Source organism: Oncorhynchus mykiss, chromosome 4, assembly GCF_057628025.1.
Source record: "Oncorhynchus mykiss isolate SJ-2025 chromosome 4, ASM5762802v1, whole genome shotgun sequence".
NCBI classification, from domain to species: domain Eukaryota; kingdom Metazoa; phylum Chordata; class Actinopteri; order Salmoniformes; family Salmonidae; genus Oncorhynchus; species Oncorhynchus mykiss.
This window is the reverse complement of record NC_143025.1, coordinates 85108142-85127613: the sequence shown is the minus strand read 5'-3', so window position 1 is coordinate 85127613 and position 19472 is coordinate 85108142. Positions and strand designations below refer to the sequence as shown.

Here is a 19472-nt window from a genome sequence, read left to right as displayed (position 1 = left end):
AACGAGGGTTAGGAAGGAACAGACAGAGTATCCCGTCTATCACCCAAAGACATTACTACAACGTATCCAATTGACAACCAGAGACATTCTTCAAAGGACTCGGTTTGGCAACACGGCCTTCCATCTACCACCAACCTACCAAAGCGCAGCTCAGAGTAAATATTTATTGCATTTTCTTTTTCCAAATGGGCGGTAATTTAGAATGCATCAGATACTGTATTTACGACAGCACAGCTTCTCCCTTTGTTCCTCAGTCTTCCCGCTCTTACACCCAAACCCAGCCCTTTTCCTTTGTGTAACAAGCTGTCATATCTGTTCCGCCCGCTAGGGACGTTTTCCTTTATGATGTAATTTGTAATCAAGTTATGATTTAATTATGTGTATGTGTAATTCTGTGTGATTAGTTAGGTATTTAGTAAATAAATAATTAAACCCAATTTTGTATTGCTGATTCAAATTATTAGCCAGGGTTTGTGCAGATAACCAAGAATGTACAACTTTCAGATGAGACTGAATTAAGATGAGGATTGATATTGACTGCTATTGATGTAAAATATTACTAGGTCTTTAAGAGTTTATTCGGAAGATAACAGCTCTATAAATATTATGTTGTGTTGCCCGACTCTCTAGTTAATTACATTTACATGATTAGGTCAATCAGGTGATATTAATTACAGAGAAATTATTTTATAGAATAGCATGTCATATCACTTAATCCGGCAGAGCCAAAGACACAACAGTACTATGGTGTTGAACACTGAGCTGTAGTCAATTAACAGTATTCTCACATAGGTGTTCCTTTCGTCCAGGTGGACAAAAATAAGAGGAAAAACAAAAATAAATGCAGGTAGTTATTCAAGAATGATCAAGTTTAATGTATTACAAAAACGAAGCGAATTGGAATCTTCAACATAGAAATTCTACCAAAAAAATAATTTACAGAAACTCGTTACAAATGATGGAGTTATCCATTATTCACCAAATTATATTTTGAAAGAGGAAGCAAAATATTATTAACTAGCTAGCTGGTGAGTGGTTGATTAAACACACACAACAACAAAAAACACACACAGATTAGAGCCTTCAGATACATACCCTTCAACAGAGCACATCGGGAACCACACACTTTAACTTTACGTTTTTATTTAATACATTTTAGAATAAGGCGTTAAAAAAATGTGGAAAAAGGGAAGCGGTATGAATACTTTCCGAATGCCCTGTATGACTGGCTGGCTAGTTTTAGCCTTTAGGTCGATGCTTGCTTGTTTTTGATATAAGCTCCCCCTGTCTGTTCTGTCAGTAAAGGAAGGCAGGAAGGCAGCTAGCTAGTTAGCTAACTAACTAACGTTACTTGTTGGTGGCCCTTATTATAACTAACCTGGTAAAAGCTGGAGCGAGGGTCAGGTAAGTAAATAAGTAACGTTAGATAGAGTCACACAGCTTTTCCTTTGAAACTGCCAAAACATGTATTCTGTTGCAGCCCCTCCTCTCCACACCTACACCTGGGCTGTGGTGGAGAAACACAGCTCTGACGAACTTTAGGATCTACTGCATAACATGTAGGCCTATGCTGCAAGCAATGTACATTTGACCTCCGGAACTAAATCACATTCTGAGGCGACACAGATAGGCTACGTTGGTGGGCGAACCGGACTGCTGAGTCTGGCCAGAGGTGTAGGCCTATTGGCTGTCCATGGTTCCAAAATGTTTTGGCCTCAAACTATGTTTGAGTTACACCGGTAATGTTGAGGTACTGTCAACAAGCATAATCCCTGTCCATGGAGCTGAAATTCTCTGCCTCAAAGTGTGTGCCAAAGTTACTACCACTTCCACTAGAAATGTTGGGGTTAACTAAAAATCTAAATAGTGGCCTTCTGTAAGAGCACAGCCTGGTGGACATGCTGCAAATCTGTCTGTCAAAAGTATCCACAGGGCTAAACAACTGTCTGAGATCTGAGTGGGTTATGCTCTGTCTGCAAGTATTAGTTCCTCAAATCTTCCTAAAGTCACCATCAGTTACACCAAAAATTTTATGATTATGTTCACTAACCATCCAAAGCAGGATATATTTTTAAAAAATGCCTTTTGTTTTCCATCTTCCTCTGATGTGCATAATGCATTTTAACAGCTTGTTCCACAGTAGTGACATTTGCTCAGATTGTCCCTGGATGTCCATTGCGCAAACATATGAATGTTCAGACTCAGATCTGAAAGGTCAAGTCATATTGATCCATGACAGAAGATGTCACGGTGCCGTTCTCTAATGCTCTGTGGACAGACAGCGGCAGGAGACTGCCCAAATGTTGGAATCATGCTTAGCATTGTTTCTGGCTCCTCAAGTCACACGGTGGCCAGTGTCTTGATCCACTTGATAGTTTAACCAGAATGTTTTCATTCTGTCATTTTTTAAATTAATTAATACATAAGTTTTGTAATTATTACTGACTTAGTACATTCACAGTTGTTCATATTGTTAAGTTGTGTTATATTAATGTTTTTATGAAAGCTGAAGTTTATACAGTAGCTTCATGTTTATTTTATTTTGCGCTCATATGTAAAGGTCTCCACCTGAACAGCGAAGGAGGTGGGTGTGGGTTTGTGACTGGGGCTTGTTCAGAGTGCGTGGCCTAGTCGAGATGGAGGTCAGATAGACAGACGCGCACTGTTGCAGACGGACATCTAACTGTTGAGTGTAACAGCCTTGAGTTTACCGTGGGTTCATACAGAGTTCACCGTTCAATGAATGCAGTGTAAACTATTCAAAAGTCTTCTTCTCAACACCCTCTGCGAGAGGGGCGTTCTTTTGAGACAAAGCTGAGGGTACAACTCAAATGCATCGTCGTAAACTATTTCGCTATCCACACAGCCATGTTGGTGCTCTTGAAAAACGTTGTGACATTAAAAAAAGTGTTTTCACACGGTTAAAAGGACATTTTGTTTAACAACATTTGAACTATATATCACGGAGGTTAAAAGTAATGTATTTATTTTTGACAAGCGCACAACTGTCAAGGATGACGCCATATGTTTATTGTAACATATAATAACCGGACATTTTAGACTTGGATTAATGGTCAAAGATCCTTGACAACTTTTGATGGGTACTGTTGTGGTGGGTTTTTTCACAGTGACGTGAACAACTGTTGAATCTCTGAGGAAAACTATTTTATTCTCTCTCTGTCTCTATGCTCTCCGTGATGAAACATATCACATATTTTCTCTCTGCTCTCCATGAGGAAAACTCTCATATTTTTCTCTCTGGCTCTCTATCCTCACTGCCTCCAACTCTATTTCACCAGTTTCTATCCTGGACCATTTTTTATTTTCAACGATAAACCTAAAGAGACAGATGATGAGCAGTGTATAATTTGTTCCATAATAAAACGATGCGTCGCGTCCCTATCACCTGTTGAACGGTGATTATCCTACGTAATGGCTTTCCGGAGCGGCTGCTGTTGTGGCTTCGGTCCTTTCAACGAGGATAACGCCAGGTTCCTTATGTTAGCTGTGTTCATAATCCTCTATCTCCTCTGCGGTGCCGCTGTCTTTTCAGCACTGGAACAGCCGATGGAAGCGGAGGCGAAGGAGCGCTGGGGGCAGCGGTTTGAACAGTTCAGCCAAAAGTATAACCTTAGCAAGAAAGAGCTGAACAACTTCTTGAGGAACTACGAGGAGGCGAACGTGGCTGGGATCCGCGTGGACACCATCAGACCTCGGTGGGACTTTACCGGTGCTTTCTACTTCGTGGGGACAGTGGTCTCGACCATAGGTGAGATTTGATGTACCCTATAGATCATATCATTATCACATATCATTATCACAACTTACTTTAGATAATATTACATGGCAATTAAAAGTGTAACATATTATAAATGGCCAGTTGTTGACAATATTTTTCAGCTCTCCAAAACATGTAGTTCTTAGCCTAATGTTCTTTTCAAATGATTTCTGTTTGCAGGGTTTCCTAACCATCTCCTAAATCAAATCAAATCAAATTTGAACATGGTAAACCCTTGTGTAGACTATAGGGATGTTATTATATTATGAATAGGCACCATTCAATTATTCCAATACTAGAACAATCACAGCCAACTAAATTATGCTTCAATATGTATGTCCATTAAGTTCTAATTAGGCTTATTGTGTGTCTTGTAATTGGTGTGAATATGAAAACCTCTTCAATTAGTGCAGCCTTGAGTGCCAATTACTTGGAATCTCCTCCGCAGGCATAGCAGGATCTCTCTCTCAGTCTGGGTGATATAAGACCCTGACTGTGATGCAAAACAAAAGCCTGGTGGGGAGGGGATGTTCATGACATAAGGGACATTGTTATCTCTGTTCTTTTGTAGCTAAGCAACACAGCTAAAGGCTTTAATGTCTCTTAATTACGTTATTGCTTGTTAACAAATAAAATAAATGGATTTGGACAAACTCAGCTAATGCATTTCTATTCAGTACTGAAATACTAAATACAGCACATTTATGTTCTGTAATTTAAAATAGAGTAGGATATATATAACCATACTGCATCCAATAGAGTAGGATATATAGCCATACTGCATCCAATAGAGTAGGATATATAACCATACTGCGTCCAATAGAGTAGGATATATAACCATACTGCATCCAATAGAGTAGGCTATATAACCATACTGCGTCCACTAGAGTAGAATATATAACCATACTGCGTCCACTAGAGTAGAATATATAACCATACTGCGTCCAATAGAGTAGGATATATAACCATACTGCGTCCACTAGAGTAGAATATATAACCATACTGCATCCAATAGAGTAGGATATATATAACCATACTGCATCCAATAGAGTAGGATATATAACCATACTGCGTCCACTAGAGTAGGCTATATAACCATACTGCGTCCAAAAGAGTAGGATTTTTTTTACCATACTGCATCCAATAGAGTAGGATATATAACCATACTGCGTCCACTAGAGTAAAATATTTAACCATACTGCGTCCAATAGAGTAGGATATATAACCATACTGCGTCCACTAGAGTAGAATATATAACCATACTGCGTCCACTAGAGTAGAATATATAACCATACTGCGTCCAATAGAGTAGGATTTATAACCATACTGCGTCCACTAGAGTAAGATATACAACCATACTGCATCCACTAGAGTAGGATATACAACCATACTGCATCCACTAGAGTAGGATATATAACCATACTGCGTCCAATAGAGTAGGCTATATAACCATACTGCGTCCAAAAGAGTAGGATTTTTTTTACCATACTGCATCCAATAGAGTAGGATATATAACCATACTGCATCCACTAGAGTAGGATATATAACCATACTGCGTCCAATAGAGTAGGCTATATAACCATACTGCGTCCAAAAGAGTAGGATTTTTTTTACCATACTGCATCCAATAGAGTAGGATATATAACCATACTGCGTCCACTAGAGTAGGATATATAACCATACTGCGTCCACTAGAGTAGAATATATAACCATACTGCGTCCAATAGAGTAGGATATATAACCATACTGCGTCCACTAGAGTAGAATATATAACCATACTGCATCCACTAGAGTAGGATATATAACCATACTGCGTCCACTAGAGTAGAATATATAACCATACTGCGTCCAATAGAGTAGGATATATAACCATACTGCGTCCACTAGAGTAAGATATACAACCATACTGCATCCACTAGAGTAGGATATACAACCATACTGCATCCACTAGAGTAGGATATATAACCATACTGCGTCCAATAGAGTAGGATATATAACCATACTGCGTCCAATAGAGTAGGATATATAACCATACTGCGTCCAATAGAGTAGGCTATATAACCATACTGCGTCCAAAAGAGTAGGATTTTTTTTACTATACTGCATCCAATAGAGTAGGATATATAACCATACTGCGTCCACTAGAGTAGGATATATAACCATACTGCGTCCACTAGAGTAGAATATATAACCATACTGCGTCCAATAGAGTAGGATATATAACCATACTGCGTCCACTAGAGTAGAATATATAACCATACTGCATCCACTAGAGTAGGATATATAACCATACTGCGTCCAATAGAGTAGGATATATAACCATACTGCGTCCACTAGAGTAAGATATACAACCATACTGCATCCACTAGAGTAGGATATATAACCATACTGCGTCCAATAGAGTAGGATATATAACCATACTGCGTCCACTAGAGTAGGCTATATAACCATACTGCATCCACTAGAGTAGGATATATAACCATACTGCGTCCAAAAGAGTAGGATTTTTTTTACCATACTGCATCCAATAGAGTAGGATATATAACCATACTGCGTCCAATAGAGTAAGATACATAACCATACTGCGTCCCCTAGAGTAGGATATATAACCATACTGCATCCAATAGAGTAGGATATATAACCATACTGCATCCAATAGAGTAGGATATATAACCATACTGCGCCCAATAGAGTAAGATATTTAACCATACTGAGTCCACGAGAGTAGGATATATAACCATACTGCGTCCAATAGAGTAGGATATATAACCATACTGCGTCCACTAGAGTAGGATATACAACCATACTGCGTCCACTAGAGTAGGATATATAACCATACTGCGTCCAATAGAGTAGGATATATAACCATAATGCGTCCACTAGAGTAGTATATATAACCATACTGCGTCCACTAGAGTAGGATATATAACCATACTGCGTCCACTAGAGTAGGATATATAACCATCCTGCATCCAATAGAGTAGGATATACAACCATACTGTGTCCAATAGAGTAGGATATATAACTGTACTTCTTGTATACTCCAATAAGAGAACTAATGGATGCCCTGCACTGTGAATCCATTGATTTTGGGTGAAAGCCGAGAGGCAGTCAGTAAATGGAAGTAAATGGAGAGAGATGTTCTTTGCACCCGAGTGCACCCATTGTTAGTGACAACTCACAGGGAGCCGAGAGAGCAGTCAAGGGCTGGACTAGATGAACTGGACTCATCATAGGATTCATCACGGCTTTGCTCTCTGTACATCAGTCCATAAGAGCCACGTGTGTGTGTCTGTATGTTTGTGCGTGTGTAACCCACAAGGAGAGCACAAGCTGTAAATGTTTAGAGACAACGCTCAAGGTGGGGTGAAGGATCAGAAAGCTGGGCATTGGGCAGGCTGGAACGTTCACAATGGGCTGAAGGATCAGAAAGCTGGGCATTGGGCAGGCTGGAACGTTCACAGAGAGACGACATAGTGTACATGTAAAGCAGTCAGTTTCTGTAAACTATTACAATCACGGTCAAAGGATAGGTTAATGTCTACAGTCTGAAAAGGCACACTATTATCTAGTGCACTGCTTTGGACCAGAGCCACACAGGGAATAGGGTGTCATTTCAGACATATCCTATATCCCTGTAAACCTTGAAGACTGGCTGTGAATACTTATACATGTTTTACATGAACAGGGCAATGTTCTCAAATCTTTCATATGCCAAGTCAATGACTTAAAAATGAATGATGAATGACAAAAAAAACATTGTACAGCTTTGAAATGATGGTATTGATTCTCCTCCACTGGGCTGAAAGATGGCATTCCTAGAATGCAATGGAGTGGTGGGGCTGGAGCGAGAATGAGAGAAGAAGTGAGAAAAGAGAGAGAAAAGAGAGCTGGAGAGAGTGAGAAATAAAATGTGTGCGTGTGTGATACTTGTATTTGGGGACTGTGTCATGTGAGCTATGCTTTATCTGATAAGGTGCTTTTCCACCTGTCTGTGAAAGCTGGCAGTAAACAATATGCTCAGACTGACTGGTTTATCATTGTGAAGAAACTAATTTAACTAAACAAAATACTCAGTTCAGTGTGATCCAGTTTCGTTTGTCACACTATTCTATTGGTAATGTATCTATGCAACAATGTAATGGCTAATAAATACAAGCAAAAACATCATTATTAGTTTTGACCAATATTCTTTTCATTCCGTTTTCTTAATAATAACAACATCTTCCTCCATCTTGTTTTCCAGGGTTTGGGATGACCACGCCAGCGACGATCGGTGGTAAGATCTTCCTCATCTTCTACGGACTCATCGGCTGTGCCGCCACCATCTTGTTCTTCAACCTCTTCCTGGAGCGTGTCATCACCGTCATCGCCTTCGTCCTCAAGTTCTGCCATGAGCGCCGCCGCCGCAAGGCCATGCTTCCCCAAAATGGCTGCCGACGCCTCTCTGAGGGCAGCGGTGGGGGCGGGAGAGGTGGCAGGGGGGAGGGGCTAGCTGGGTGGAAGCCTTCAGTATACTGTGTTATGCTGATCCTTGGCGCCGCTGCCATCTTGGTTTCCTGCTGCGCCTCAGCAATGTACTCTGCTGTAGAAGGCTGGGCGTATCTAGACTCTCTGTACTTTTGCTTTGTGGCGTTCAGCACCATCGGGTTCGGTGACGTGGTGAGCAGCCAAAGGTTGGCGTACGAGGAGGGGAACGTGAACCTGACGGCCTACCGGCTGGGCAACTTCCTGTTTATACTGACAGGCGTCTGCTGCATTTACTCGCTGTTCAACGTCATCTCCATCGTCATCAAACAGGTGGGATTATTATTATTGTGTGATTGGATAGTTTTCATCGATGAATCTGTTTTATTATGTAGAGTGACTCAAGCTCATGGTTGTGCTAGCTTGCCAACTCCATTGTACTTAGGGTGAGTTTGGAAATTCACTCTGGGCGCAGAATATGTGCTGAATTTACAAATGCGCAACACCCGCTGAATTTGACCGGTGTCAGTAAACGTCAGCAAAAAAAACATAATTAAACTGTTGCCAGCAGCACAGTTACAGTCACCAACGCTCTAGATAACATGAAAACAGCCCAATCAGTTCTGCTAGGGTGAGTGAAATGGTCAGAACAGGTGTTCTCTCAAGCTAGCCAATTTACAAACACAAACGGTTTGTCAAGACCATACCATAAACACTTGGCAAGAGAGCAGAAACAGACTGGTTAAAATTGTGCTTAGAAATATACTGAACAAAAAATAAATGCAACATGCTGTAACGATTGTCCTCTTCTTCTGGCGAGGAGTAAGAGAGGTCGGACCAATGTGCAGCGTGGTAAGTGTCCATTTTAATATATACAACTGAACCCTACAAAAACACAAAATAACAATGTGAATGAACAAACGAAAACTGAAACAGTCCCGTATGGTACAGACACAGGAAACAATCACCCACAACTCAAAAGTGAAACCAGGCTACCTAAGTATGGTTCTCAATCAGGGACAACGAATGACAGCTGCCTCTGATTGAGAACCATACCAGGCCAAACACAGAAATCCCAAATCATAGAAAAAGAAACGTTGACAACCCACCCAACTCACGCCCTGACCATACTACAACGAAGACATAACAAAAGAACTAAGGTCAGAACGAGACACATGCAATAATTTCATCATTTTTGCTCATTTACAGTTCATATAAGGAATTCAGTCAATAGAAGTAAATGAACTAGGAACTAATCTATGGATTTCACATGACTGAGCAGGGGCAAAGAATTAGTTTTTCCCGACAAAAGGGCTTTATACAGACAGCAATACTCCTCAGCACCGTGACCTACCCCTGCCCCCTCAGACGATCCCGCAGGTTTAGAAGCCGGATGTGGAGGTCCTGGGCTGGCGTGAATACACGTGGTCTGTGGCTGTGAGGCCGGTTGGACATACTGACGAATTCTCTAAAACGATGTTGGAGGCGGCTTATGGTAGAGAAATTAACATTAAATTCTCTGGTAACATCTCTGGGGAACATTCCTGCAGTCAGCATGCCAATTGCACTCACCCTTAAAACTTTAGACATCTGTGGCATTGTGTTGTGTGACAAAATGGCCCATTTTAGAGTGGCCATTTATTGTCCCCAGCACAGGATGCACCTGTGTAATGATTATGTAATGATCATAATCAGCTACTTGATATGCCACACCTGTCAGATGGATGTATTGTCTTGGCCAAAGAGAAATGCTCACTAACGGGGATGTAAACAAATTTCTGCGCAACATTTGATATAAATACACTTTTTGTGCATATGGAACATTTCTGGGATCTTTTATTTTAGCTCATAAACCACGAGACCAACACTTTACATTTTGAGTTTATATTTTATTTTTGTTCATTATAAATTGTATTATTCTTAATCTCATTCTAGGTGCTGAACTGGCTGTTGAGGAGGATGGAGGCTCCATGTCACTGCCCGAGGAAGGTGGACCACCACCCCCAGCAGAGACTCCCCCGCAGGAACGTGGTGGTGCCCGGACATCTTAGGGCGCAGCGGGACCTGTCTATCGAGACAGACGCGGTGAATGAGAGCGAGGTGGACGGGCGGAGGATGTCTGGAGAGATGATCTCCATGAGAGATTTCCTGGCTGCCAATAAGGTAGAGGGAAGATGGAGGACATGATGTATACTGCTCCCAGATAAGGGCTCCCAAGTGGCGCAGCGGTCTAAGGCACTGCATCTCAGTGCTAGTGGCGTCACTACAGACCCTGGTTTGATCCCAGGCTGTATCACATCCGGCCGTGATCGGGAGTCCCATAGGGCGGCGCACAATTGGCCCAGCGTCGTCCGGTTTAGGGGAGGGTTTGGCCGGGGTAGGCCGTCATTGTAAAATAAGAATTTGTTCCTAACTGACTTGCTTAGTTAAATAAAAATAAAAGATAAGACCCTGTTCAAATACATATGTCAAATACTTTGGGCTGCAGATCCTGGAACATTTGGTACTGTGAACCACACTATGAAGCATATGTGGAACACAAACTAATCCTAGTCCCTGCCCAGGTGTTCCGCATTGCTGCTATATCAATGGCTTTCTTTTTCACTGCTATGTTTTGTGTCTGGCACTTGTTTGATGGCCATTGAGAGTAGTTCTCCTCTCTCTTTCTCTCCATTTCTCAGGTGAACCTGGCCATCATGCAGAAGCAGCTGTCAGAGATGGCTAACGGTCACCCTCGCCAGTCAGGACCCAACTCCCGCCACGGCCACAACGGCTTCTCTGGAGGGGTGGGTGCCCTGGGCATCATGAACAACCGCCTGGCAGAGACCAGCGTGGATAGATAGACCTGGCAAATCACCATGGTGAACATATAGGCCAGACTGATTAGCTGGCCAGAGAGACAGTCACCAGAAATTGGCTGGCCAGAGAGAGACCGTCCTCCCAAAATACATTCATTTCAATGGAACTCAGTTGAATGAATAGAGAAATGGAGAAATAAAACAATATTCCATTAAAATAATTGACCTCATGGACTACAGCCTGATCAGATCTCATTAAGTCAGAATATATATCACATATTTGGCATGGGACTTATATATCAAATCAAATGGTTAGCAGACGTTGATGCGAGTGTAGCGAAATGCTTTTGCTTCTAGTTCCGACAATGCAGCAATATCTAAAAATTCCACAACAATAACCTAATACACACACATCTAATTAAAGGAATGGAATAAGACTATATAAATATATGGATGAGCAATGACAGAGCAGCATAGCAGTGTAAGACACTGAAGAGCTGAGAGCTGAGGGAGTGAATGAAAGACGAGGGCATTGTGTCATAACTAGAGATCCAGGAGAATATTTGACCTGAAGTACTACCTATATGGAGACAAAGTCCCATTAGATACACTACATGGCCAAACGTATGTGGATACCCTTTCAAGTTAGTGGATTTGGCTATATCAGCCACACCAGTTGCTGACAGGTATATAAAATCAAGCACACAGCCATGCAATCTCCATAGACAAACATTGGCAGCATACTGGTCTTACTGAAGAGCTCAGTGACATTCAATGTGGCACCGCCATAGGATGCCACCTTTCCAACAAGTCAGTTCGTCAAATGTCTGCCCTGCTAGAGCTGCCCCGGTCAACTGTAAGTGCTGTTATTTTCGAAGTAGAAACATCTGGGAGCAACAACAGCTCAGCCGCGAAGAGGTAGACCACACAAGCTCACAGAACAAGACCGCCGAGTGCTGAAAAATCATCTGTCCTCAGTCGCAACACTCACTACCGAGTTCCAAACTGCCTCTGGAAGCAACGTCAGCACAAGAACTGTCCGTCGGAGCTTAATGAATGGCAGAGCAGCCGCACACAAACATAAGCTCACCATGCACAATGCCAAGCGTTCACTGGAGTGGTGTAAAGCTCACCCCCATTGGAGCAGTGGAAACATGTTCTCTGGAGTGACGAATCACGCTTCACCATCTGGCAGTCCGACAGACGTACAGTGGGGCAAAAAAGTATTTAGTCAGCCACCAATTGTGCAAGTTCTCCCACTTAAAAAGATGAGAGAGGCCTGTAATTTTCATCATAGGTACACTTCAATTATGACAGGCAAAATGAGAAAAAAAATCCAGAAAATCACATTGTAGGATTTTTTATGAATTTATTTGCAAATTATGGTGGAAAATAAGTATTAGTTAGGTCTGGCACTGATGTTGGGCGATTAGGCCTGGCTCGCAGTCGGCGTTCCAATTCATCCCAAATGTAATACACCAAATGTTAATAAACTCTTGTGGCTGAATGGAAGCAAGTCCCCGCAGCAATGTTCCAACATCTAGTGGAAAGCCTTCCCAGAAGGGAAGAGGCTGTCATAGCTGCAAAAGTGGACCAACTTCATATTAGTGCACATGATTTTGGAATGAAATGTTCGACTAACAGGTGACCACGTACTTTTGGCCATGTAGTGTACCTCTGTCAGCCACTCCACTCCGTTCCGTTTCAAAGATTTGAAGACACAACTGATGCATGCTGGTTCATGCGGGGTGTGTTAGTGTGTGTGTGAGACACATTCACCCACATCTGGATCAGGACCAACTGTAGCTAGTGCTGGAATATATTGGTTACGGTTACTGAGGCAGTTTCCATGGTCTCCCGGGACTGTGACCTGCGACCCAATATACACCTGGCCAACCATCTGGACTGTCTCTATGACCATGTTCACCTGTACAGGGAGACAGTCCCCATCCTCGATCTGGACCGTCTCTATGACCATGTTCACCTGTACAGGGAGACAGTCCCCATCCTTGATCTGGACCGTCTCTATGACCATGTTCACCTGTACAGGGAGACAGTCCCCATCCTCGATCTGGACCGTCTCCATGACCATGTTCACCTGTACAGGGAGACAGTCCCCATCCTCGATCTGGACTGTCTCTATGACCATGTTCACCTGTACAGGGAGACAGTCCCCATCCTCGATCTGGACCGTCTCTATGACCATGTTCACCTGTACAGGGAGACAGTCCCCACCCTCGATCTGGACTGTCTCTATGACCATGTTCACCTGTACAGGGAGACAGTCCCCATCCTCGATCTGGACCGTCTCTATGACCATGTTCACCTGTACAGGGAGACAGTCCCCACCCTCGATCTGGACTGTCTCTATGACCATGTTCACCTGTACAGGGAGACAGTCCCCATCCTCGATCTGGACCGTCTCTATGACCATGTTCACCTGTACAGGGAGACAGTCCCCACCCTCGATCTGGACCGTCTCTATGACCATGTTCACCTGTACAGGTAGACAGTCCCCACCCTCGATCTGGACCGTCTCTATGACCATGTTCACCTGTACAGGGAGACAGTCCCCACCCTCGAGCTGGACTGTCTCTATGACCATGTTCACCTGTACAGGGAGACAGTCCCCACCCTCGATCTGGACTGTCTCTATGACCATGTTCACCTGTACAGGGAGACAGTCCCCACCCTCGATCTGGACCGTCTCTATGACCATGTTCACCTGTACAGGGAGACAGTCCCCACCCTCGATCTGGACTGTCTCTATGACCATGTTCACCTGTACAGGGAGACAGTCCCCACCCTCGATCTGGACCGTCTCTATGACCATGTTCACCTGTACAGGGAGACAGTCCCCACCCTCGATCTGGACCGTCTCTATGACCATGTTCACCTGTACAGGGAGACAGTCCCCACCCTCGATCTGGACCGTCTCTATGACCATGTTCACCTGTACAGGGAGACAGTCCCCACCCTCGTTCTGGACCGTCTCTATGACCATGTTCACCTGTACAGGGAGACAGTCCCCACCCTCGATCTGGACTGTCTCTATGACCATGTTCACCTGTACAGGGAGACAGTCCCCATCCTCGATCTGGACCGTCTCTATGACCATGTTCACCTGTACAGGGAGACAGTCCCCACCCTCGATCTGGACTGTCTCTATGACCATGTTCACCTGTACAGGGAGACAGTCCCCATCCTCGATCTGGACCGTCTCTATGACCATGTTCACCTGTACAGGGAGACAGTCCCCACCCTCGATCTGGACCGTCTCTATGACCATGTTCACCTGTACAGGTAGACAGTCCCCACCCTCGATCTGGACCGTCTCTATGACCATGTTCACCTGTACAGGGAGACAGTCCCCACCCTCGAGCTGGACTGTCTCTATGACCATGTTCACCTGTACAGGGAGACAGTCCCCACCCTCGATCTGGACTGTCTCTATGACCATGTTCACCTGTACAGGGAGACAGTCCCCACCCTCGATCTGGACCGTCTCTATGACCATGTTCACCTGTACAGGGAGACAGTCCCCACCCTCGATCTGGACTGTCTCTATGACCATGTTCACCTGTACAGGGAGACAGTCCCCACCCTCGATCTGGACCGTCTCTATGACCATGTTCACCTGTACAGGGAGACAGTCCCCACCCTCGATCTGGACCGTCTCTATGACCATGTTCACCTGTACAGGGAGACAGTCCCCACCCTCGATCTGGACCGTCTCTATGACCATGTTCACCTGTACAGGGAGACAGTCCCCACCCTCGTTCTGGACCGTCTCTATGACCATGTTCACCTGTACAGGGAGACAGTCCCCATCCTCGATCTGGACTGTCTCTATGACCATGTTCACCTGTACAGGGAGACAGTCCCCATCCTTGATCTGGACTGTCTCTATGACCATGTTCACCTGTACAGGGAGACAGTCCCCACCCTCGATCTGGACCGTCTCTATGACCATGTTCACCTGTACAGGGAGACAGTCCCCATCCTCCATCTGGACTGTCTCTATGACCATGTTCACCTGTACAGGGAGACAGTCCCCACCCTCGATCTGGACCGTGTCTATGACCATGTTCACCTGTACAGGGAGACAGTCCCCATCCTCCATCTGGACCGTCTCTATGACCATGTTCACCTGTACAGGGAGACAGTCCCCATCTTTGCCAAGACTCTCAAGGACGTCGCTTTAAACCGCAGTCCGACCTCTCCACCCAGGAACAGCGGAGCAATCACCACCCCGCCAAGATCACAGAGACAACACCCCGGACCAGCACCCTGGAACCCCCAGCCACGACCACAGCACCACCAACCTCAATGCCCACCACAGCCAGGGCAGCTTAGACCACCCCAGCCCAGTTTCAGAGCCACCCAGACGAGGCTTTCCACCCCCCTGCCCCCCACCGCAGGCCCACACTTGGAGGAGCCACAGCCCAGCAGGCAGAGCTACGCACAGTTTGTGAGAGGAGCGACTGGCCCAGCCCCCACCAACCAAATGAGTGACATTAGACAAATGCTGAGTCTACTATGCTCACATGTGATAGGCCGAGGGTCATGGTAAGATGAGCACAAGAACTCTACCATCCTCACACTACATGGCATGACACTAATGCGATCATAAATGATAAACAAATCACATTTGCATAATAAAAGTTTCCTTTAATTGAAAAAAACTATTTTAATAGTTGTTGTTGGATTGTGAGTATTTGTCTAATTTTGAAGGTACTGGGAAAAAGAGTTATAATCTTTTTACGTTGCATGTTGGAATTTGCAAGGTTTGCAGTCCTCTGCTTTTGGGCTAAAGAGCAGAAACCCAGACTTCCTGAAAGAAATTGATGTTGATATTGTAGTACTACAGGAAACATGGCGCAGAGGTGATGTTTCCACTCGCTGTCCACTAGCTTATAGGGAGATAATCCTACCGACCACTAAATTAAAAGGAATCAGACAGGGCAGAGACTCAGGGGGAAGGCTAATACGGTATAAACCTGAACTAATTAATTCAATCGAATTGATCAAAACAGGAGAATTCATTATCTGGTTAAAAATCAACAAGGAGGCTATCTTGACAGATAAATATGTCTTCCTCTGTGCCACATACATTCCCCCCTCAGAGACCCTACTTCAATGAAGAGATTTTCTCCATTCTAGAGGGGGAAATTAGTCACTTTCAGGCCCAAGGCAACATACTGGTCTGTGGAGACCTGAATGGTAGAACAGCAGAAGAACTAGACACTAACAGTCATGGGGATAAACACCTACCAGGAAGCAACAACCTTTCACATCCCACATACACCCCCCTCCCCCCAGAAACAACAATGACAAAGTGACAAACAAAAACGGAGTTCAGCTCGTGAAGCTCTGTCGAACACTGGGTCTGTACACCTACAGCTCATCCCTTGGCAGCAGCACTGTAGACTACTTCCTCACCGACCTAAACCCAGAGTCTCTCAGAGCCTTCACAGTCAGCCAACTAACACCACTCTCAGAGCCTTCACAGTCAGCCAACTAACACCTCTCTCAGAGCCTTCACAGTCAGCCAACTAACACCTCTCTCAGAGACCACAGTAAAATCAGTGTATTTGAGAAGAGCGGAACCCAACCATGAAGCATCACGGCCAAATAATTACATGGTACTAAACAGGCCTATAGATGGAGTGCAAACAGTACAGGCATCTACCAAAAAGCAATTAGTAGCCAAAAAAATACAATCTCTCCTGGACAACTTTTTAGCCATAAAATTCTCCTACAGCAATGAAGGTGTAAATTTGGCAGTTTGGAACATAAACTTTATATTTGACAAATTAACCTCCTTGGCTAATCTAAAGAAGCATAAGAGCAAACCAGAAATAACAGAAAATTAAAAATGGTTTGATAATGATTGCAAAAATCTAAGAAAGTCATTGAGAAATATATCTAATCAAAAACACAGAACCAAGTCCTCCCGGGTGGCGCAGTGGTTAAGGGCGCTGTACTGCTGTGCCAGCTGTGCCACCAGAGACTCTTGGTTCGCGCCTAGGCTTTGTTGTGACTGGGAGGTCCATGGGGCGACCCACAATTGGCCTAGCGCCGTCCGGGTTAGGGAGGGTTTGGCCGGTAGGGATGTCCTTGTCTCATCGTGCACCAGCGACTCCTGTGGCGGGCTGGGCGCAGTGCACACTAACCAAGGTTGCCAGGTGCACTGTTTTTCCTCCGACACATTGGTGCGGCTGGCATCCGGGTTGGATGCGCGCTGTGTTAAGAAGCAGTGCGGCTTGGTTGGGTTGTGTATCAGAGGACGTATGACTTTCAACCATCTAAAAACAAGTGACCCCAAAACATTCCATCACACAGCTCTACAATGTCAAGAGATGAAACCAGAGAACCTCAGAACCCCAGCCGGTGGTTCTGAGGCTCAGTTCACCAACCCAAAGCAACCCCATAGAGCCTCAGGACAGCACTCAGAAAATCTGGCCCAACCAAATCATCACAAAACAAAAGTAAAAATATATCACCTATTGGAAAGACACCACAAAAACATCAAAGTAAACTTCAATGCTATTTGTCTCTAAACAGACAGTACATGGTGGCAGACTATCTGACCAAACATTTATTGGGTGAAAAGCCTAAATGTGCAGTTTTGGCAGCCAAATATGTGTCCTCCTGCCACAACCTGACAGCCAGTGAAAAGTGCAATGTAATGTCGATTTTTGTCTTGTGTTTTGCCTTTCATACCATGTCATGTGTCTTCTCAGTCATGTTGACACTGGTCTACTACCACTGCTTTAATGTATTGTTGTTCTGATTAATATTGTTGTTGTAGTTGTTGTTAATGGTAATCCCATGTCCACAACTACTATTATTATTGCTGTTGGTCCCACCATTTATTTATATATGTATATTTAATTGTTTTATATATGTATACTTTGACAATGTAAGTAATAATGAACTTGCCATGTCAATTGAATTGAGAGAGAGAGGGAGAGATGCCATCAAAAGGAACATAAATTCAACATACCAATTAGGATCTGGCTAAAAATACTTGAATCGGTTATAGAGCCCATTGCCCTTTGGGGTCTGCTCACCAACCAAGATCTCACAAAATGGGACAAACACCAAATTGAGACTCTGCATGCATAATTCTGAAAAAATATCCCCGTGTACAACGTAGAACACCAAATAATGCATGCAGAGCAGAATTAGGCCGATACCCACTAATTATCAAAATCCAGAAAAGAGCCATTAAATTCTACAACCACCTAAAAGGAAGTGATTCCTAAACTTTCATTAACAAAGCCATCACCTACCGAGAGATGAACCTGGAGAAGAGTCCCCTAAGCAAGCTGGTCCTGGGGCTCTGTTCACAAACACACCCCACAGAGCCCCAGGACAGCAGCACAATTAGACCCAATCAAATCATGAGAAAACAAAAAGATAATTACTTGACACATTGGAAAGAATAAACAAAAAAACAGAGCAAACTAGAATGCTATTTGGCCCTAAACAGAGAGTACACAGTGGCAGAATACCTGACCACTGTGACTGACCCAAACTTTGACTATGTACAGACTCAGTGAGCATAGCCTTGCTATTGAGAAAGGCCGCCGTAGGCAGACATGGCTCTCAAGAGAAGACAGGCTATGTGCACACTGCCCACAAAATGAGGTGGAAACTGAGCTGCACTTCCTAACCTCCTTTCCAATGTATGACCATATTAGAGACACATATTTCCCTCAGATTACACAGATCCACAAAGAATTCGAAAACAAACCCAATTTTGATAAACTCCCATATCTACTGGGTGAAATTCCACAGTGTGCCATCACAGCAGCAAGATTTGTGACCTGTTGCCACACGAAAAGGGCAACCAGTGAAGAACAAACACCATTGTAAATACAACCCATATTTATGCTTATTTATTTTCCCTTGTGTATCCTTAACCATTTGTACATCATTACAACACTATATATATACGTAATATGACATTTGTAATGTCTTTATTGTTTTGAAACTTCTGTATGTTTACTGTCAATTTTTATTGTTTATTTCACTTTTGTATATTATCTACCTCACTTGCTTTGGCAATGTTAACACATGTTTCCCATGCCAATAAAGCCCCTTGAATTGAATTGAATTGAGAGAGAGAGAGAGAGAGAGAGCTAGCTAGCGGTTCTTTGTGAAGTTCCTAGCGGTTGATGGGTCTTTGCATCTACCCAGTCACAATTCTCTTTATGCCCAGCACAACCCCACTGCCACCACACTAGAGAAACACATGTAGCAGTGCTCGCTATATGAGCTACGTTACATTTAAATGGGTTAACCCTTTTGGCGCGATACGTAAAGCATTAGTCTTTCACACCAGCAACCCGGCTTTGCTTCCCTGCCCCACCGTTTGCTACATTGGTGTCAGAAGTGAGATGGTGTGTAAGGGGGATGAG

At 43.8% G+C, this 19472-nt stretch overlaps 1 protein-coding gene across 1 annotated transcript; it reads left to right on the top strand.

Moving 5' to 3' along the window:
• Positions 1–3432: 3432 nt before the first annotated feature.
• On the top strand, positions 3433–11268 carry LOC110520989 (potassium channel, subfamily K, member 13-like). The gene is made up of 4 exons (XM_021598432.3): positions 3433–3769; positions 8025–8578; positions 10181–10408; positions 10927–11268. The coding sequence occupies exons 1-4, from the start codon at positions 3433–3435 to the stop codon at positions 11086–11088; spliced, it is 1281 nt and encodes a 426-aa protein (XP_021454107.2). The 3' UTR covers positions 11089–11268.
• The last annotated feature ends 8204 nt before the right edge of the window (positions 11269–19472 follow it).